This window comes from Haemorhous mexicanus, chromosome 31 (genome assembly GCF_027477595.1).
Source record: "Haemorhous mexicanus isolate bHaeMex1 chromosome 31, bHaeMex1.pri, whole genome shotgun sequence".
Lineage (NCBI taxonomy): Eukaryota > Metazoa > Chordata > Aves > Passeriformes > Fringillidae > Haemorhous > Haemorhous mexicanus.
In genome coordinates, this window is record NC_082371.1 from 3,786,490 (window position 1) to 3,807,480 (window position 20,991).

Sequence of the window (20,991 nt, forward strand, 5' to 3'; positions counted from 1 at the left end):
TCCAGACCCTTCTGGACGTGTCCCTGTGTCACCTGCTCCAGGTGACCCTGCTCCCTGGCTCTTCCAGGATTCTGTGATGGTGAGATCAGGGATTCTGAGCTTCCATGGTTCTGTGATTCCCCACCTGTGTCCATCTACTTGGACATCTACTCCTGGAGTTTCTATCCCACCTGATTTTACGGCCATTCCACCATCACTGGCACTGTCACCAACGATTTTCATTGCTGACGTTTTTCCTGGCCAGCCCCTGGATGCCCTACACAGAATTTCTCTGAAAAATTCCATTTTTTCTCATATTTTACTCAGTTTTATTCGCCAGGCTCTGCAGCAGAGATGGGAAACCGGCGCCGACGGAAGCCGCTTGTGCAAACCTTGCACCCGTGAGTAAGTTGTGAGTAAAATGCTGGGTCAGAGACCACACATCCGAGCTCCCCACGCATCCTGAGCTCCACCAGCTCTTCCCTGAGGCAGGATTGGAGCATCTGGGTGCAGAGCACTGGGGTGGTGCAATCCTGGATGCAACCACGGCTTCGCAACACCCCTGGCTTCTCATTTCCCCTCCCGCTCCCGGCCCGACCGTGGAATTCCAGCAGGACTCCTGATGTGTTCTCACTCCCTTCCCACCTGAAATCCCTCATGGAGCCACGAGGTTTGGCTGGGCAGAGATGCCCCGAGGCCGAGGGGTGGCAGGTTTTGTGGGGCAGAGATGCCTTGAAGCCGAGGGGTGGCTCCTGTGTGCTATCACTGAAACAATTCCTGGAGTTTCTATCCAGAGGCGCCAGTTGGAGACTTTCATCCAGAAGCCAGAGCTGTGTTTACTGCTCAGCCTGTTGACCAACAGCTGTGGGAGAGGGGCCTTGGTTTGACAAGCACAGACAGGCTCGGGATGAGTCCTGGCTTATCAGGGCTGGGGATGAGTCCTGGATGAGTTTGGAGTCGGGGATGAGGTGTTATCAGGCTTTGGGATGACTCCTGTGCTATCAGAGCTCCTCACAGGATGACTCGTCCCTGTTGCGCAAGGAGAGGGGAGGAAACCTCGCTGTGCAAAAGGATAAAACCCAGCCTGGGACTCCTCCCAGCCTCAGGCTGGAGCTGAGCTCTGGGGAGGGCAGATCAGCTCCGGCTCCTCGTGTCCAGCCTTGTGTGCAAACCCGTGTGCTCTGGGTTTATTAAATATTGAACCATCCAAACCTGAGGAGTGCCCTTTGATAGGAGACTCCAGAACCAGGGAGTAAGAAATGGGATTTTTCAAGTGTTTTCTCTGTATTGGGAGGGACTGAAATTTTGAGGTGGTTTTCAATCACTTGGATGAACACAAATATTTGAAGGCTCTGGGCTTGGTTTTGCAGAATTCTCTGGGAATTTATTTGAGCTTTCGGAGATTTTTGGTGCCTTAATGAAGGAAGGAAACCCACAGAAATGTCAATAACTGAGTGGTAGATTTTAGAAATAGAAATAAAAAAAATAAATGATAAAGCTGCCTAATTTTAGAATGGAATTTAATAGGGCTGGTGACAAAATCTTGTGTAATTGTCCCCACATGATGATCTTACGACACTTTATGTGTGAAGGATCCTGTGGCATCAAACACGGGTTTAGAGCTCGGAGGATTTGGGTCTTTGGTGTTTCAGGGTGAAGTTTTCTGGATTTTTATTGAGTTGAAAAAGTCAAAATCCCCCCAGCTGGGTGAAAGCAGAATGGTGAGAAACAAACAAAGTGATTTCATGTCTCACTTTTAAATGGACCCAGATCTGCCTGTGGTTTTTTTTTTTTTTCCCCTTCCTGACAAGTATTTGGATGAGTCAAACAACCCCAGAGAAGATTAAACATTGGGCAAACCCCACGTCCTAACCAGCCCTGGAACTGTCATCTCTCCGTACCTAATTTAGGGCCTGATCCTATCAAAAAAATGCCATGAGCAGGTTATGGGGAGGAAGCCAAGGAGCTCCTCGGAGTTGCCTCATGCACGAGGTTCTACGTGCTCGGGGTTTCATCATCCCCAGCAATCTCCGGGGCAGGAGCCAGGTAAACAACCTTTCACTGCCAGGTCATGCTGTAAATAATAATCAGCCGGAAATCCCCCAGGAGATTGGCAGAACTCCTTAGTGAGGCTCGTGGGGGCTCCATGGGGTGGGAACAGCAGCTCCAGAAAGAGCCAGGTCAAGAGCAGGATCCCAAAATTCTGGAAGAGTTGGGGTTGGGAGGGAGATCTCCTGAGGAAGCAGGAGGCACAGGGATGCATCCAGGTGGGGTTGGGAGACCCCATTCCTTCCCTGGGCTCTGCCACCTCCATGGAAATAAATTCTCCCTCATGCTGAGGTGGAATTGGAGTTTGGTTTATCCTTGTCCTGTCATTGGGCACCACTGGGAAGAGTCTGGCACCACCTGAACTTCTCTGGCTGTTGAAAGTGATGTATTTTAATTGTATTAACATGAAATTTACATTTAAATTGGGTGTAAAATACACATGAAAAAGGTCCTCTGTGTTGTGGAGATTCCTTGAGGACCCATTTGCATTTTGAGTGAAGGAGCCAGAAATTAAAGAAATCACCCCAATATTGAAATTACCCACAGACTGTGAAGTTTTATTTTCCAACCCGTGACCCAGAGGAGATGGAGAAAAGAACCTTTTCCCATCAGCACAGCACAAACCCCTTTTTCCAGCAGCTCCTGGGGGACTGTTGTCAGCGAGAGGAATGTGGAGCTCTGTGATATAATGACACCTTCGGGGGTGGGAAAATTCCACTGTGGCACATCCAGGGTCACTTTTGGGACGTGGGAGAGGCTGCTGGGCCACTCACTTCTTCTGGATGGGGGGCCAGTGGGTGCTCTGCTTGCACTGCTGGCTCTTGATGGTGGGGACGACCACGGGGCATTTCTGCTGCACCACCTGGGCGCATCCCCCGCCCGCAGGGCTGAGCTCTGGCCCAGGGAGCATCCCAGTTCCATATGTCCCATATCCATACCCTCCTCCGTAGTACCCTGAGCCCTCAGAGACCCCCCCCGTGCTTAGGGTGTCACTCAGGGGTGCGGAGTATCCATACCCAGCTCCTGCTCCCTCCGCCACTCCCAAATCCCCTCCGTGGTGGACGGATCCTCCACCTCCCCCTGCGCTGCCGATGACCGACCCCACACCCTCGCCGCCGTAGCCCATCCCCACTCCGGAGCCATAAACCGGGACTGTCCCCACTAGGGGGTCCCAGCCAGACGTGACCCCACCGTCCCCACTGCTGACCACCAGGGACCCGTCGGCGTCACACGAGAACCTCCCTGAGATGCTGTAGGGGGCTGGCGCTGGCAGGGGCGGGCAGGCCGAGGGTCTCCGGCTGTAGGTGACAGAACTGTCCCCGCCACACGAGAAGGAGGCGCGGCCGTGGCGGTTGGTGAAGGCGCCCGAGCAGAAGCCGCTGTGGCTCAGGGAGATGTCCCGGCTGTAGCCCCGGTTCCGCCGGGAGAATTTGCGCCTCAGACAGTGGTAAAGCTGGAAGAGGAAAGGAAAATACCCCCAAAGATAAAGCTGGAATAAAAAAGGAAAACACCCCCAGTGATAAAGCTGGAATAGGAAAAGAAAACACCCCCAGAGGTAAAGCTGGAATAGGAAAACATCCCCAGAGGTAAAGCTGGAATAGGAAAGGAAAACACCTCCAGTTGTAGAGCAGGAAGAGGAAAGGAAAACACCCCCAGTGGTAAAGCTGGAAGAGGAAAGGAAAACACCTCCAGTTGTAGAGCAGGAAGGGGAAAGGAAAACACCCCCAAATATAAAGCTGGAATAAAAAAGGAAAACACCCCCAGAGGTAAAGCTGGAATAGGAAAGGAAAACAACCCCAGCAGTAAAAGCTGGAAGAGGAAAGGAAAACACCCCCAGTTGTAGAGCAGGAAGGGGAAAGGAAAACACCCCCAAATATAAAGCTGGAATAAAAAAGGAAAACACCTCCAGTGATAAAGCTGGAAGAGGAAAGGAAAACACCTCCAGTTGTAGAGCTGGAAGAGGGAAGGAAAACACCCCCAGAGGTAAAGCTGGAATAGGAAAACACCCCCAGAGGTAAAGCTGGAAGAGGGAAGGAAAACACCCCCAGTGGTGAAGCTGGAAGAGGGAAGGAAAACACCCCCAGCAGTAAAAGCTGGAAGAGGGAAGGAAAACACCCCCAGCAGTAAAAGCTGGAAGAGGAAAGGAAAACACCCCCAGCAGTAAAAGCTGGAAGAGGAAAGGAAAACACCCCCAAACTTGCACCGTTTTGCTTCGTGTTGGTGCCGAGGCAGGTGGGGAGGTGCCAGGCAATGTGGCAGCTCCAGGCTTTGAATCAGAGCTGGTAGAGAATCATGGAATTGTGGGGTGGTTTGGGTTTAAAAGACTTTAAAGCTCATCCAGTGGCACCCCCTGCCATGGGCATGGACACCTTCTACCAGAGCAGGTTGCTCCAAGCCCCTCTCCTTCAAATCCAAGGAAATCTGGGCTCTTCCTAGGATAGCTTTCATCTTTCTACCTCTAATTCCAGAGAATCCAAAAGCTGAAATATAAAGCCTGGAAAGTATTCTTTTCCCCTCTAAGAGCTGCCATGGTTCCCCCCAGTCATTTTTGTGTCCACAGAACTGCAAAATTACCGAGGATCATCCTCGTTTCTGTTCCTCCGTGGTTGCAAGAGCAATGGATCAAAGTTTCCACCCTGGCTCTGTTACTGCAGCCCCAAAATTCTTTTACAGAAGGTGATTGGCCCAGCCACAGAGGCTCGTGGCCATTCTGAGGTCCAGCTCAGGGCTGTTTTTAAATGATATAAAAAAGTGCCCTGCACATTCAAACCCACAGAAGCTGTGCAGTCCCCAGGTGCCGGCCCCACCACAGACCCAGCCGGGTTTTTACCCTGCTCATCCCTCTGCATCCTGCTCTGGTGCCTTGATTTCACCTTTCCCCGCAGGAATTGGACCCAGAAGGGAGCTGGAGCCCACCCAGATCCCGAGGATGTGGCTCAGGCAGAGGGGTCCTGCTGGCAGCCCGAGCCAAGGTATCAAATGAACCGCATCCCATGACTAGGAAACGATAAAATCCCAGAAAAAAAAAGAGACTTACCCTCTTCAGCCATCGGAAACACATTTAGAAGGTAAAAGTCGACTGAATGAGGAGCTTAAACAGCCTCGGGAACATTTATATGGCGTTTAACGTGTATGGGAAGTGAGACACCCTCGGGAATGAGAAGGATTTATTTACCAAACTGCGATTTCAGTGTTTGCTTTGACTCCCGATCCATATCTCCCTTCCCACCGCTCATTTCGCTGCTGTAATTGTTACTTCTGCCTAATGAGCCCATTCCTGCCCTGGGCTACGCAGGAATCCTCCGGCCCCCAGCCCCGGGAGAGGTGGGTGGGGGTGTGGGTGTAGGAGAATGCACAGCGAGAGCGGGGACCGCGGGACAAGGGGGAGGAACAGCTCCCAAAGCTCTGGTGACAATCTGAGCCCTCCCGGGTGGCTCCAGGGGGAACTTTTTCCCAGGAAAATATTTGCATATGTTCCAAGTGATTGATGCCCTAAGTGGGAATTTTGCAAGGGTGCTGGAGGTGCTCAAAGAGAGTTAAAAAAAGGCAGAATTTGCGGAGGTGGGAATGTCCCGATGTTTAAACCCAGCCTGGCTAGATTACGCTTTAATGAAGGATTATGCCTTCACATCCCTCCCTTCCTTCTTTTTAATCTCCTTCCTCCGGTTTGGAACGAGCAGCGGGGCCTCAGAGCAGTTCCTGGAGGCTGGACCAGCTCCGGAAAGTTCTGCTGTGGCCACAGAAAGTCCCAGTTTTGGCCACAGCCCCATCCCCGGGCAGCAATCCGTGCGTGGGGCTGCCAGGACAGGGTGCAAAGCCTGGGGAGGGGGGGATTTGAGGCTGGGAGGAAGATTTGGAGCAGCCTGAGGGATTTGATGCTGGTTTTATTCCCACTGGCCCGGCCCGGGGCTGGGTTGGCTGGTTTGTAGGTGAAGCTTCCCTCTGGGTACAGATCATGGAATTCCAGATTCCTTGAGGATGGAAAAGCCCTCCCAGACCATCGAGTCCAGCCTGTCCCTGCTTTGTCAGCCAGCCCAGGGCACTGAGTGCCCCTTCCAGGCCTTCCTTGGACACCTCCAGGGATGGGGACTCCAAACCTCCCTGGGCAGCCCCATCCAAGGCCTGACCACCCTTCCATGAGGAAATTCCTCCTGGTGTCCACCCTGAGCCTCCTCTGGCACAACCTGAGGGTGTTCCCTCAGCTTGCTGCAGGAAAGGGGAGGATGGCAAGGCTGTGGATGTTGTCATGGATGTTTTATTGCCCACCTGGGGCATGACCAGCTGCTGTTGGGTCATCCCCAATCCCGGCTCTTTCTGACTGAGCCTGGTGGGCCTGGCCACATCTCCCATCAGGTCCACATTTTGTGCTGGCACCTCAGAGGACACAGAGGGCCTGCGCCATGCCCAGGCACCAAAGGGTGTTGGTGCTATGGTTCCTTTGAATTTTGGGGTCTTCTGTTCCTCCCTCACAGAGCCCAGGTGGAAATGAAGGTGCAAAACCTCTGGGACAGTGAACCGGGTGGCTTTGGAGTGAAACATCTCATCAGAGACATTTCCACATCCCAAGACCATGAAGTGCAGGTTGGTGGTGCAAGAAAGAAATGAGCTCCCAAAAAAGGGCAGATTTGAGCAATTGTAACATTTATTGGGTGTAAAAAGTGGCAGAACATTATCAAAGGCACCTGGCACCAGGAGCAGGGCACAGCAGGGCAATCCTGGAGATCTCACACGAGGGTGCAGCGTCCAGGGGACCGGAGAGGACACCCTGGGAAGGACCAGGCAGCAGAGCCCGGGCTGAAGGCAAGGAGGAGCCATGGCAGAGACTCAGAATTGGAGCTGGCCAGGGCTGTCACTTCTGCTGGCCGTAGGGCCAGTAGGAGCTCTGCTTGCTCTGGTGGGACACCACGCTGGGGATGACAATGGGACATTTCTGCTGCGAGGAGCCTCCGCCGCCACCTCCAGAGCTGATGATGATGGTCTGGCCTGAGGAGCCACCACTGCATCCTCCTCCCATCCCATAGCTGGATCCTCCACTGCAGCATCCAGAGGATCCCCCACTGCCTCCACCTCCAATGATGGTCTTCCCTCCTGAAGAGCCACCACCGTACCCTCCTCCCATGCCATATCCTGAGTATCCTCCACCACAGTATCCAGAGGAACCTCCCCCTCCAATGATGCTCTTTGACCCTGAAGATCCACCATCATATCCTCCACCCATCCCATAGCTGCTCCCACTGCAGCATCCAGAGGAACCTCCACTGCTCCCCCCTCCAATGATGCTCTTTGACCCTGAAGGTCCACCACCGTACCCTCCACCCATCCCATAGCTGGATCCTCCACTGCAGCATCCAGAGGAACCTCCACCTCCAATGATGCTCTTTGACCCTGAAGATCCACCACCATATCCTCCACCCATGCCACAACCTGAGTATCCTCCACTGCTCCCCCCTCCAATGATGCTCTTTGACCCTGAAGATCCACCACTGTACCCTCCTCCCATGCCACAACCCGAGTATCCTCCACTGCTCCCCCCTCCAATGATGCTCTTTGATCCTGAAGATCCACCACTGTACCCTCCTCCCATGCCATATCCTGAGTATCCTCCACTGCTCCCACCTCCAATGATGCTCTTTGACCCTGAAGATCCACCGTATTCTCCTCCCATGCCATATCCTGAGTATCCTCCACTGCTCCCACCTCCAATGATGCTCTTTGACCCTGAAGATCCACCACCGTATCCTCCACCCATCCCATAGCTGGATCCTCCACTGCAGCATCCAGAGGAACCTCCACTACCTCCGCCTACAATGATGGTCTTCCCTCCTGAAGAGCCACCACCGTACCCTCCTCCCATGCCACAACCTGAGTATCCTCCACTGCTCCCCCCTCCAATGATGCTCTTTGATCCCGAAGAGCCACCACCATATCCCCCTCCCATCCCGTATCCAGAGGAGCCCCCACTGCAGCAGGATCCCCCTCCTCCACCACCAGAGCTGATGATGACTTTGCCCCCTCCGCCCCCGCAGCAGGAGGAGCCTTGGGACTGGTAACTGGAGGAGCTGCCCCCGTGGCAACCGGAACCTTGGCTGTGGCACCCGCTGGACTGGGAGGACATCCCATGGCAGCCACCGGAGCTTTGTCTGGAGCACATCTTGGAGCAGTGACCCTGCAAGGGATGGAGAGGTCAGAAAGGAGAACCTTGGAGATGCAGCTGAGCCTTCCCAGCTCAGGAAGGAAGAGTTCCCAGGACTTGTCCCATCTTCTGCAGTCCTACTTTAAACTCCCTCCCTGAGAGCTGCCATGGCATCCCAGGGAGATCTCTGCAGGTCACAACAGTTCCAGGAACCCTCTGCGTGCAGGAAGGTCGGGAACACTTCCCGAGGTTTGCACACATGCTCTGACACGCCTAAAAAATGGTGTGGATCCTTCTGGATGTCTCACACTGACTCAGCAGCTCAAAGTTCAGCTTTCAGGGCTCCACCTGCAACGCCCCTGTCTAAGGAAGGGAGCTCCGTTGGCACCTCCAGTTGGTTTTGGAGCCACCACGGTTCAAGGAACACCCAAAGACAAACTGGTGGAGGGACCTCCCTGCGTAGAGGTTCCAGAAGTTTCCGTATCCACGGGCTTACCTTTGGTGCTGGTGGGAACGTCGCGATGCTCGGCGTGGGTTGAATGAGGAGCCCTGGGATGGCTGAGCTTTTATACCGGCTGCACCGCGCTCCCGAGGGAAGTGAGACACCCTAAGGAATGCTGAGAGATTTATTGACGGAGCCTGGCCTCAGCTGCCTCCTTCCTTGACTCACCTGCAGCAGAGGAGATGCGAAGGAGGCGCGTTGGCCCTGTTCTGTATCGCAGCCGCTAATTCCGCCTAATGATTCCCTTCCGGGGGCCTCGCTCCGAATTTTTGGGGCAAACGACATCTTGGGGTCAGTTTTGGAGGGGCCCCCAACGAGTTTTTGCTGGGACGGAGCTCCCTGAGTGCTCAGGACAGAGTGGGGACTGAGCAGATGCCCAGCGATGGGGACTGGAGTGAGTGGGAAGCCAGAGCGGGATGGAAGGACAAGGATAAAGGACGTGCTTGAGCAGAGTCACAGAGAATTTTGGAGAATTTCCTTGAGGACTGGGAAGATGGGGAGCAGGAGCATGTCCATCCTGCTGGGAAAGGCCAGAGGTGCCACCCCAACAGAGTTCCCTGCTTTGGAGCTGCCCAGATCTGTGTCAGAGAATGCTGTGGGGGTGACAGTGACAAAGGGGACTTTTCCCTCCATCTTTTGTGACCCCAAAGTGGAAGCAGCTGTTGGATTTCCATGGAGATCTGTGCTCAGCTCCAGCTTCCAGGGGTCTCAGTCTCCAAGCCGGAGTGAGGAAAACCTTGGAATCCTTCTGTTTTCAAAGTTGCACTTGAAGGCCATCAACACCTGACCCTTGAAGGCCATCAAGACCTGACCCTTGAAGGCCATTGAGACCCCCCTGAACTCTAGGACAATAAACACCCCCTCTAGCTCAACAGGACCCATTTCTGAGGGTATTCAGAGGCCACCCCACCCACACCTGAGCAGAGGAGTCACCTGGATATGTTCCCTGCTGGAGGATGACAGTTTGTCAGCACAGCTGTCCCAGCACCAGCTCTGTGTCACGCGTGTTTGGAGCCTGACAGCAGCATCCGCCCTCCCGGGACACTGAGTAGAGGAAAGATTAATAGGGGTTTTGGCTGTGGGGACAAGTGACAGCAGCAGCAGGTCCCGGCTGTCACCACGAACGTGACTTTGATCACGCACACGCGACACCCTTGGGATGGGGACAGGGCCACCAGCAGTGGGGACACACGTGCAGGGGCTTCCTTCGTTCAGCTTTGCAGTCCCTCCCGTGGCCTTATCTCTGTTCTCATCTCCAGATCTGAGGTGTCACCGCTGTTCTGGCTCCCAGCTCTGGCGTGTGGGTGTTGTACTCCTGAGGATCTCAACACCTTGATCCCTTCCGTGCCTTCAACCTGTAGGGACTTGCCCAGATTAGGACTCTGGATTAGCCAGACTCAGGATTAGCAGCTCATTGGCACAGAGGGACACCCAGCATGAGCAGCTCGTCCTGACCCAGGGATGTGGAAAGGCCATGGAGGTTTTTGGGGGGTGGTGAGAGGACCTCCTGCAGATCACAGAGTGTGGACAGCCCAGGGTGAGACCCCTGGAAGCACTGGACCTGCAGCCCATGGATTTGTTTGCCAGAGATGTAGGAAAAGCCGGAGCACAGGGTCAGCACTGCCACGACCTCTCCAGGTTGGGGAGAAGTTCGGATGCCAGTGTTGGGTAAAGGGAAATGAGGATGTAAAATGCTTCAGGGCCACATTCTCAGTTTTGTGATCTCTGCTGGGCCCTTTTTCCTGCAGTCCTGGAGCCCTCGGGAAGGGCTGGCAGGTCGTGGTGCCTCTTCATCTCCTCACTGCAAACACCTCGGTGGGTGGTTGATACAAGAGAGGACAAATCCCTGGCCAGATCCTACAGCACCCTGGATCCCTTTTCCCACCAGATTCCCTCAGGCACAGTGATGCTGACAGTGTGGGGCGTGATCCTGGAGAAGAACTCTCCAGTTTTCTCCAAAAGGCAGGAATCTGTCAGTCGTGATCCCTCAAGAGTTTCATGGTCGATGATCCCTGTAACTGCTAATTTTGTTTCCTCCCTACCAGGTGTGTTTGTGAGGTGAACAAAAATCCTCTGAGCTTAAAGTTAAAGTTTACTGGACTCAAGACTAATCCCACCAGTTCCAAAGAGGTCTTTGGGAATCCTTTTTGAGAGGATTTTCCCCCTTTGAGAGGAAAGCCAACTGTCTCTGGGCTGCATCCAAAGGAGAGTGGGAAGGATGGTGAGGGAAGGGGTTTTCTGCTCTGGTGAAACCCCACTGGGAATGCTGTGTCCAGTTCTGGTGTCCCCAACATAGGAAGGACATGGAATTGTTGGAGCAAGTCCAGAGAAGGCCGTGAAGTAGAAAAGAGGAGCCCCTCCCCTATGGAGCCAGGCTGGGAGGGGTGGGAATGCTCAGCCTGGAGGAGAGGAGGTTGTGTGGAGACCCCAGGATCTGCAGGCTCCAGGGAAGCTGGAGAGGGACTTTTCCTCAGGAACTGCAGGGACAGGACACAGGGAATGGGTTCAGGGTGAACAAAGGGAAAATTATGTTGGGAATAGGAAAGATGTGTTGATGAGCACCTGCTCCAGCACTGGAGGCTGGAGAACATTTCCCAGCAGAATGTTTTGGATGTTTTACACATTTTTTGGGAAGCAAACTGACAAAGGAGAAATGGAACCTCACAAACCAGTTCTGTCCGTGCACAGAAATCTTTATTTCCCGTCACATTTATGGCACAGAGGAGCCACCTGGGAGTTCACAGCACAGGGATGCAGCACCAAGGGAACACAAGGGACGAGGATGTGCTGGGGAAAAACTCAGAGGGCAAGGACTTGGCTGTTCCTGATGGGAACCAGAGCTGCCCAGGGCTGTTACTTCTGCTGGCAGGGCCAGTGGGAGCTCTGCTTGGTCTGGTGGGACATGGGGATGACAACGGGACATTTCTGCTGGGAGGAGCCTCCGCCGCCACCTCCAGAGCTGATGATGATGGTCTGGCCTGAGGAGCCACCACCGGATCCGCCACTGCAGCATCCAGAGGATCCGCCACCGCCTCCCCCTCCCATGATGATCTTCCCTCCTGAAGAGCCACCACCAGATCCCCCTCCGCAGCACCCGGAGGAGCCTCCTCCTCCTCCTCCACCGCCAGAGCTGATGATGATCTTCTGAGCTGATCCCCCACTGCCACCACCGGATCCTCCACCACAGCATCCACCTGATCCTCCACCACCTCCACCTCCCATCATGCTCTTTGAGGAGCCACCACTGGATCCACCACCGCAGCATCCAGAACCTCCACCACCTCCACCTCCCATTATGACCTTCATCCCAGAAGAGCCGCCACCAGATCCTCCACCGCAGCACCCACCTCCTCCACCTCCCATCATGCTCTTTGAGGAGCCACCACCGGATCCTCCGCCGCAGCATCCGGAGGATCCACCACCGCCTCCACCTCCCATTATGACCTTCATCCCAGAAGAACCCCCACCAGATCCTCCACCACAGCATCCAGAGGATCCACCACCGCCTCCCATCATGCTCTTTGAGGAGCCACCACCAGATCCTCCACCGCAGCACCCACCGCCTCCACCTCCCATCATGCTCTTTGAAGATCCACCGCCGGATCCGCCACCGCAGCATCCAGAAGAACCTCCACCACCTCCACCTCCCATGATGATCTTCATCCCAGAAGATCCACCGCCGGATCCTCCACCGCAGCATCCGGAGGATCCACCACCGCCTCCTCCTCCCATCATGCTCTTTGAAGATCCACCACTGGATCCTCCGCCACAGCATCCGGAGGATCCACCACCGCCTCCTCCTCCCATCATGCTCTTTGAGGAGCCCCCACTGGATCCTCCACCACAGCATCCAGAGGATCCTCCTCCTCCTCCTCCACCTCCCATCATGCTCTTTGAAGAACCGCCACCAGATCCCCCTCCGCAGCATCCGGAGGAGCCTCCTCCTCCTCCTCCTCCACCGCCAGAGCTGATAATGATCTTCTGGGCTGATCCTCCAGAGGATCCTCCACCGCAGCAGGATCCGCCTCCTCCCCCGCCAGAGGAGCCCTGGGACTGTTGACTGCCCCGGCAGCAGCAGCAGCAGCCGCAGCCATGGCACCCGCTTTGTCTGGAGCACATCTTGGAGCAGTGACCCTGCAAGGAAAAGCTTTTTACCCCAGAGCAGCCACCAGTTCTCACGAGAATTTCCCAAGGCCTGTGACCCCAGTCCAGCACAACACCACTTTGTAGTGGCCAGGATCCTCTTTTAAAGATTTTTATCCCAAAGCTGAGCCACCTCCTTACCCCAAACCCATTCCATCTCCATCTCAATACTGATGAGAGACAACCCTCAGCAGCACAGGCTGATCCTGCTTCTGTTTGGTCTGGTGGGACCAAGGCATCCACAAGAGATCTCAATTCATCCCAGCAACTTCCCTGCCCTTCCACTGCCACCCACCAGATGTTTGTCACCAAAACTTTTGCATTTTGGAAGCAGGAAAGGAAGAGAAGAATGCCTCCCTTGGGCAGACCTGGACTTACCCTTCTCGGCTCTGACCACGGACACCTCAGGGCAAAGCTGAGCGAATGAAGCACCCCGAGATCCACCAACTTTTATACCGTTTTTCCTGAGTGGGAAGTGAGGCATCCAAAGGAATGGTGATAGGTTTATTTACCAAACAGACTCTCCTCCTCCATCCCACTTGTCCTGACTCACTGAATGCGGACGATGCCTCTCCCGTGCATCATTTCCTCGGCTGCCCTGCATCCACGGCAGGTCCCACACGTGAGCCCAGCTCCCGCGGTTGAATTCCCGTGGTTGAATTCCTTCTGGGGCTCCAGCAGGATTCTGGAGGTTGCCACCCTCCACTCCAGCCAGGAGATGCCGCTGGTGACCGACACCAGAAGGGGCTGGGGAGCCTCTTTTTATTGAGTGTTACACACTGGAGGATCAGGGGGGATTGGTGGGGTGTCAGTGCAAGGTCGGGAGTTGGACTTTGATGATCCTTGGGGGTCCCTTCCACCTCAGGATATCCTGTGACTCCACAGTGGAGATTCCCAGGGGAGCAGGGGTGGGACTGGTGTTGCTGGGGCACCACAGGAATCCCCCATGGCTGTGAGAGATTTCCCACCACAGCAGCGAAGGGTTGATGGGGATTTTTGTTTGATTCCCCCACTCAGGAGAGAGCCGAGGTCAGGCAGGCCCCACCACTTCAAGTGATGGAGATGGAGGGGTACCAGATCCAACATCCCCCCTGTGCAGCAGCATCTCCATGGATATGGACCAAAAAGATAAATCCCTGCCCGTTTTGGGGATGACTCTGGCATTTCTGAAGAAGTAACAAGATTTGAGGCTGTGTGGTGTCTCCCGCTGTAGCCCTGAGAATTTCTGTAATTTGGATCTTGGTTTTCTTGCTCCTGGGCCATTTCTGGGTGCAGGAATTTCTGACAGCACCATTCCCACCCCCCTGAAGTGGGACCCCAGACTCTGGCTTTGCTCTGTGCCAGCAATGTCAGTGTTTGTGCAGTTCCCAGCCACTGGAATTTTAGCACCCTCCATGACTTCCCAGAATAAAATCCCAGGAAACTCAGCTATTCCAGTGGAGGGATTCATCTGGATGTGTTTTGAGGTGTTTGCCTCACTGAGATCCCCACGGGGGTGAGGGCAGAGGGTGGAGGGACAGGGGAAGCCGTTATGGCCGTGGGTCACTCCTCTTTCTCCTGGGACAATTCCAGGTGTCCGTCACCTGCCTCCCGTAGAACAATTCCGAGGTTTAATTCCCTTTCCCTGCTAATTGCTGGAGTAGACCACATCAAAGAGATCGCTCCCCACTGGGAAACTCCCTCTGAAGACTCACACCCGGAGCTGTTCTAGCCCTGTGGGAATGAGGAAATCCCCAAGTGTCCCAGCCCTTGGAAGGGCCTTGCTGGGGTCCCTGATTCCACTGGGGGTTCAGAGCTGGAAAAGTGTTGGAGAACTTCATTTCTCTTCCACTTGTGAGAGCACCAGGAGCTTCTGCACCACCTCAGGAGGGGCCTGAGCTTCTCTCACCCCATAATTACACCTTGAAATCCGTCACAGATGAATTTTGACATCTTCTCTCTCTGAACCTGCTCAGAACTTTCTTGGGCAACGCCAGAACTTTGGTGAGGTAGAGAGACCCCAGTGATCAGCTCTGTGGTACCTTCTCTGACAGGCAAAAGTCAGGATCATCATCATCATCAAGAGACATTAAAAAATGACCTGAGAATGTTTAGTGAATCCAAAATCTCTTCTACCAGTGGGGTTTCAGTGGAGTTTTGCTCTGGAGCTTTATTGCAGCAGCACTGCAATCAAACCAGGGATGGAAATAAAGCAACGCGGGGCAGAAAATCCAAACACTCACACACAGAACTCTCTAGAACTGCAACTTTTATTGTCTGGTGAAGCACTTGAAAACTGGGGCAGGAACAGGCACACGGAACAACCCTGGCTGGAGTTATGGATACACAACACCAGAGGTTCCAGTCAGAACATTCCCAGGGGAAGGGAGAAGAGAACAAGGCAAATAATCTTAAATTTAATAGGTGAGGAAATGTCAGGCATCTTCATTTCTTGGGCTTCCTTGGTGGCAGAGTCCTTCTGGCAGCCACTACTTGCGCTTGGTCTGTGGTGGCCAGCAGATGGGCTGGGTCTGCTGCTGCATGGACATTCCTCCAGAGCTGGAGGAGCCACCTCCACCTCCACCTCCACCACCGCCCCCGATGATGATGACGGGACCCTGGCCCTGGTGGCCTGAGCCTCCTCCACCTCCTCCTCCTCCTCCACTGCCTCCCCCAATGCACACGGGGCCTTGGCTTTGCTGCCCTGAGCCTCCTCCTCCTCCACCACCACTAATGATGATGGGACCTTGGCCCTGGTGGCCTGAGCCACCACCTCCTCCTCCTCCTCCTCCTCCCATGCCACCTCCAATGCAGATGGGACCTTGACCCTGGTGCCCTGAACCTCCTCCTCCTCCTCCACCACCACCACTAATGATGATGGGACCTTGGCCCTGGTGGCCTGAACCTCCTCCTCCTCCTCCTCCTCCTCCCATGCCACCCCCACCAATGCAGATGGGACCTTGGCCTTGGTGGCTTGAGCCACCACCTCCACCACCACCACCACCGCCGCCACTAATAACGATGGGACCTTGGCTTTGTTGACCACCACCACCACCACCACCACCTCCTCCTCCTCCTCCAATGCAGATGGGACCTTGGCTCTGCTGCCCTGAACCTCCTCCACCTCCTCCTCCCTTGCCACCACCGCCACCACCACTAATGATGATGGGACCTTGGCCCTGTGAGCCACCACCACCACATCCACCTCCTCCTCCTCCTCCACCTCCTCCTCCCTTGCCACCACCACCTCCTCCACTAATGATGATGGGACCTTGGCCCTGTGAGCCACCACCACCACATCCACCTCCTCCTCCTCCTCCACCTCCTCCTCCCTTGCCACCACCACCTCCTCCACTAATGATGATGGGACCTTGGCCCTGTGAGCCACCACCACCACCTCCTCCTCCTCCTCCTCCTCCCTTGCCACCACCGCCACCCCCACTAATGATGATGGGACCTTGGCCCTGTGAGCCACCACCACCACATCCACCTCCTCCTCCTCCTCCTCCTCCCTTGCCACCACCGCCACCACCACTAATGATGATGGGACCTTGGCCCTGTGAGCCACCACCACCACCTCCTCCTCCTCCTCCTCCCTTGCCACCCCCACCAATGCAGATGGGACCTTGGCTTTGCTGCCCTGAGCCTCCTCCACCACCACCTCCTCCACTAATCACAATGGGACCTTGGCTTTGTTGTCCACCACCACCACCACCTCCTCCTCCTCCCCCTCCAATGCAGATGGGACCTTGGCCCTGGTGCCCACCGCCACCTCCACCTCCACCACCACCACCGCCACCTTCAATAATGATGATACCTTTGCCCTGCTGGCCTGAGCCTCCACCTCCACCACCACCTCCTCCATCTATGCAGATGGGACCTTGGCTTTGCTGACCACCACCTCCACCACCACCACCGCCTCCTCCACCTATGCAGATGGGACCTTGGCTTTGCTGGCCACCACCCCCACCTCCTCCTCCTCCTCCTCCCCCTCCGATGCAGATGGGTACATGGCTCTGGTGGTCAGAACCCCCTCCTCCGCCACCTCCACCCCCTCCAATAATGATGGGACCTTGGCTTTGTTGCCCAGAGCCCCCTCCACCTCCTCCTCCTCCTCCAATAATGCAGATGGATCCTTGGCTCTGCTGGCCGCCTCCTCCTCCTCCACCTCCTCCTCCACCTCCACAGGAGGTTAATGGCATGTGAGTCTGATAAATGATCCCACCACCGCCACCGCTGCCACCGCCGCCACCGCAGCAGCCGCCTCCTCCTCCTCCTCCTCCGTGGCAGGACGATCCCTGGCTCTGGTATCCTCCTCCACCGCTGCTGTGGCATCCTCCTCCTCCTCCACCTCCTCCGTGATGGCAGCAGCAGCCGCAGCCGCCGCCGCCGCCGTGGCACCCTCCGGACTGCTCGGACATCCCTTGGCCATCGCCCTTCTGCTGGTGGGAGCCCATGGTCTGTGTGATGGGAGTCCTGCAGGAGACAAAAAATCCAGGCCTGAGCACTTCCAGGGGGAGGGGATGTTGTGCTACTGGGCCACCCCATTCCCTTCCAACAGGGAATTGTCTTCTCTTCCCTTTTTGCTCCTTCCGCCGCCTCTGACTGATGCAAAAATTGTCAAATTAATGAATTAAACTGAAAACAGGTGAAGTTTATTAGCTTATTCCATCCACAGAACCTCCTTATCCAGATATAACTGTTCCTTTTTTTATCTAGGACAACAATCACGCCTTAATAATTCCCTTTTGCAGCAGGTGTGTCACTGCAAGAGGCACACGAGGCCGTGGTACCCCAGAATTACCCTCATCCAAATGTGGTTTGGGAATTGTGAAAGGGCTGCAGTGCTCAGGGACAGGGATTAATATTCCCTGGCCGCAGGAAAGAACCCGGCTCGTCATTTGCATAACAATGACTCCATTGTACTTTGAAATTCTTCAACCCTTTCAAATTCTTCAATTCTTTCAAAGGAGCTCAGTGTTTCATTTCTCCTCCAGAAGGAGAAGGAAGAGGAAAAGTTGTCAGAGATGCAAAAGAAAGGGGAGAGGAAAAAAAAGCCCAAAACTTCAGCAGCTCCAGGGCAGCACTTGGAGGGTTTGATGTGCGTCTGTCCCCGAGGGATGCTCTGAAGTTTGAGCTCTTCTTTAGCACTTAATCCCCACCCCAGCCACGTCCTCGTGTGCCAACAGCAGGAATTGATGTTCCTGTGGAGGGAAGGGACCGCTCTGAAAGGAAAAGGTCAGCAGGATCTGGTGTCCAAACCTCCAAGAAATGAAGTGCTCCTCAAGAAATGCTCCTCAAGAAATGCTCCTCAAGAAATGCTCCTCAGGAACTGCTCCTTGAGAAATGAAGCGCTTAAAAGAAACCCCTTCCCCACCCAGATAAAAGAGGAAAGAGCCCCCCTTTGTGTTTCTGCTCCTCCTTTTCCCACTCTTTGTGGAGTACCTGCAAACCCTCTTTTTCCTGCCCTTTCCCTCAAGGTTTGTTTTCCAAGAATATTCAGGAATTGTGTGTGTGGGGTGCTGGGCCCAGAGAAATCCAAGGAGTTCCAAACTCCAGATTTTCCAAGTCCTAGCTCTCTCCTTTTCCTATGCAGTTACACCATCCCTGAACTGGTAGGAAAAAAAAAAACCCAAAAATAACTGCAAATAAAGAGGAATTTTTGAGACCCAAAAGCCACATTTAACCCCACATTTCCACTTCAGCATTCCAAGCCTAATCAGCCAAATTAAATTCCATCAGTAGCGTGGAATCTCTTACCGTGTCCCACGGCACGAACCAGTGGAAAGGAGTCAACGGGACTGAGGGAACGTGGTGTGGGAGAACTTTTATATAGGATCTGGTCCTCCTCTTGGAAAGAAGCAATGATTGATTTATTTACGGCCAAGCCCAGCCCCGACTGCCCACTTACTTCGCATAATCTCGGGCTCAGTCACTGCAGAGATCGCTATCGCCCTTCCTTCCACCACCTCTTTTGTTAAAATTATTGGCTGGCTCCACCTACTCTGAGCAAAGTGAGGAAACACCAAAACCCAGAAACATTTTCAGCGTAAACGAGTGATTTTCAATTTCTCTCTAGAAAATTGCAGCATTCCAGAAAGGAAACTTGGTGGGAGGGGGGGTTTTTTGTCTTTATGGACGCGGGGAATTTATTTCTCGTTCTAGAAAATACTTCTGAGCTGCCAGAGGTGGCCCTGGCGTGTCATTAGGGTGTGATGCAACCCAGGCTGTGGATTATATGTTCCTGATGACACCCACGTTATTGCCAGGGACACGTTGGGCTCCGGTGAGTCCGGAGGAGCTGCAGCTCCCCAAAAACACAACAAATGCCTCCAGAGCCAGAGGTTGGAGTGATGCAAATCTGGGAGGCTCCGGGTGATTTACGGCCCTTGGAGGGTTTGACCTACTGAGAATGGAGGGAAGGAGCCCAAAGAAGCCCAAAGAAGGAGTGAAATGGTCCTTGGGGAGATTTGGAGAAAAGCTGAGGGAATTGGGGCTGCTCAGCCTCGAGGAAGGGAAGCTTTGGGGTGACCTTGAAGGGGCTACAAGGAACACGGGGAGAGGTTTTACAAAGGTTTGGAGTGACAGGAGAAGGGGGAAGGGGTTTAAACTGAAAGAAGGGAGATTTTGGGTGGATATGGGGAAGAAATTGCTCCCTGTGAGGGTGGTGAGGCCCTCACCCCTGAACTTCAGGAGAGCCCACTCTGGATGGAGTTTGCTCCCAGTTTTCCTGCCTTTCTTCTGCCAGCCTGGAATTGTTCCAGACAGCAGCAGGAAGTTCCAGACAGCAAAACTCTCCAGCTCCAGGCGAGCTCCAAAGCGCCAGAGTTGGGAGGATCTTTCTCTCAGATGGAGCTGATTGAGGCAACGGGAAGTTGATTTATTATTTCAGTTCTTGGCGCCAGAGCCGCAGGCTGTGCCACCCAGGTGTCACCTTCCTGCCACCTTCCTGCCCCAATCCTGCCCAAATCCTGCCCTGGAGGCTGCCCAGCCTCGTCTCAGTTCTGTCTCGTCCTCCCCAAATGCCACCAAAGGACCTGGCTGGAGGTGACACCACCACGGGGGGCACAGGACAAGGGGCCTCTCCCTAGGGCTGTGTTAGGGCTCATCTGAGTGGGATTTCTGGGATTTTTGTTACAAGAAGGCCCCAAATATAGATATATTTTTAAAAATTTAACATATTAACATTTATATATGGAGAACTGCAATTTTAAAATATATATATATATATATACATATATATATACATATATATAAAATTTAACATTTTTATATATATATAAATTACACATCACCATTATTATATATACATATATAATATTTATATATAAACAAATACAAATAAAATATAAATATAAATATAAATATAAATATAAATAAAATAAAAATAAAAATAAAAATAAAAATAAAAATAAAAATAAAAATAATATAATATAATATAATATAATATAATATAATATAATATAATATAATATAATATAATATAATATAATATAATATAATATATAAACGATAACTATAAATATAATTAAAATATAAATATAAGCATAAATTTTATATAAATAAATTTATATGTAAATGAACATATGTAATATTAACATTTTTTATTCTGAAAACTTTTGGAAGTCTCTTCTCCACGTCACTCCCAAGGGATGCTCACACACACCTGGCTGTTGGAGGATGAGCAGGAGAGTAGGCAGATTAAAAATACCCACAAAAAAAAGTTCAATTAAAGAAATTAAATAAATAAACAATAATTAATTGCTCTGTTCAATAAATAAACAGAGCAAAAAAAAGTGAAATAAAATAAAAATCACCTCCCCTTTCCCGGTTTTTGGTGCTGAATTTCCCACAAAACCGAGGGAAAATTTGATTTTAATTGAATTTAAATGAAAATTTAAATGTAAATTCAGGAACACCCAGCTCCTGAAGGGAATGGCCAGGCCCCTCCACGGACTGGGAGCAAGGTGGGGCAGGGAAGGGAGAGGTGAAGGGATTCTGGGCAGCTCTGGAATCCCATGGAGGGCTGTGGTTGCAGCACATCCTCTGCTTATCTGGAGCAGCTTGTTTATCTCTGCTGCCGGGATCCAGGGCACTCAGGATGCACCTGCCAGGATCCAGCAGATAAAAAATGAACCTGGATTTCTGGGAGCCATTTCCTGATTTCTGGGTGCCATTTCCTGATTTCTGGGTGCATTTTTCCTGA

The 20,991-nt window shown here is 53.1% G+C and overlaps 4 protein-coding genes across 4 annotated transcripts; all 4 read right to left on the minus strand.

The window, feature by feature from the left end:
* Positions 1-2,558: 2,558 nt before the first annotated feature.
* On the minus strand, positions 2,559-5,220 carry LOC132340194 (keratin, type II cytoskeletal 1-like). Its single transcript, XM_059871042.1, has 2 exons — positions 5,066-5,220; positions 2,559-3,481 (listed from the first exon to the last, which is right to left on the minus strand). The coding sequence occupies exons 1-2, from the start codon at positions 5,087-5,089 to the stop codon at positions 2,798-2,800; spliced, it is 708 nt and encodes a 235-aa protein (XP_059727025.1). The 5' UTR covers positions 5,090-5,220; the 3' UTR covers positions 2,559-2,797.
* A 1,432-nt stretch (positions 5,221-6,652) lies between these two features.
* LOC132340176 (loricrin-like) lies at positions 6,653-8,757 on the minus strand. The gene is made up of 2 exons (XM_059871014.1): positions 8,658-8,757; positions 6,653-8,194 (listed from the first exon to the last, which is right to left on the minus strand). The coding sequence occupies exon 2, from the start codon at positions 8,177-8,179 to the stop codon at positions 6,878-6,880; it is 1,302 nt and encodes a 433-aa protein (XP_059726997.1). The 5' UTR covers positions 8,180-8,194; positions 8,658-8,757; the 3' UTR covers positions 6,653-6,877.
* Positions 8,758-11,335: 2,578 nt separating this feature from the next.
* Positions 11,336-13,288, minus strand: LOC132340177 (loricrin-like). Its single transcript, XM_059871015.1, has 2 exons — positions 13,185-13,288; positions 11,336-12,797 (listed from the first exon to the last, which is right to left on the minus strand). The coding sequence occupies exon 2, from the start codon at positions 12,780-12,782 to the stop codon at positions 11,517-11,519; it is 1,266 nt and encodes a 421-aa protein (XP_059726998.1). The 5' UTR covers positions 12,783-12,797; positions 13,185-13,288; the 3' UTR covers positions 11,336-11,516.
* Positions 13,289-15,150: 1,862 nt separating this feature from the next.
* LOC132340141 (loricrin-like) lies at positions 15,151-18,688 on the minus strand. The gene is made up of 3 exons (XM_059870941.1): positions 18,546-18,688; positions 16,033-17,261; positions 15,151-15,941 (listed from the first exon to the last, which is right to left on the minus strand). The coding sequence occupies exons 2-3, from the start codon at positions 17,240-17,242 to the stop codon at positions 15,151-15,153; spliced, it is 2,001 nt and encodes a 666-aa protein (XP_059726924.1). The 5' UTR covers positions 17,243-17,261; positions 18,546-18,688.
* Between the last annotated feature and the right edge of the window lie 2,303 nt (positions 18,689-20,991).

Bases quoted from the DNA above. Each gene is read 5' to 3' on its own strand.
- LOC132340141 (XM_059870941.1), bottom strand. From the start codon at position 17,242: ATGGGCTCCCACCAGCAGAAGGGCGATGGCCAAGGGATGTCCGAGCAG. The intron at 15,942-16,032 runs GTGGTGGTGGCA...CATCATCATTAG, and splicing joins CATCATCATTAGTGGAGGAG to TGGTGGTGGCGGTGGTGGCA.
- LOC132340176 (XM_059871014.1), bottom strand. From the start codon at position 8,179: ATGTGCTCCAGACAAAGCTCCGGTGGCTGCCATGGGATGTCCTCCCAG.
- LOC132340177 (XM_059871015.1), bottom strand. From the start codon at position 12,782: ATGTGCTCCAGACAAAGCGGGTGCCATGGCTGCGGCTGCTGCTGCTGC.
- LOC132340194 (XM_059871042.1), bottom strand. From the start codon at position 5,089: ATGTGTTTCCGATGGCTGAAGAGG. The intron at 3,482-5,065 runs GTAAGTCTCTTT...TTCCTCTTCCAG, and splicing joins GTTTCCGATGGCTGAAGAGG to CTTTACCACTGTCTGAGGCG.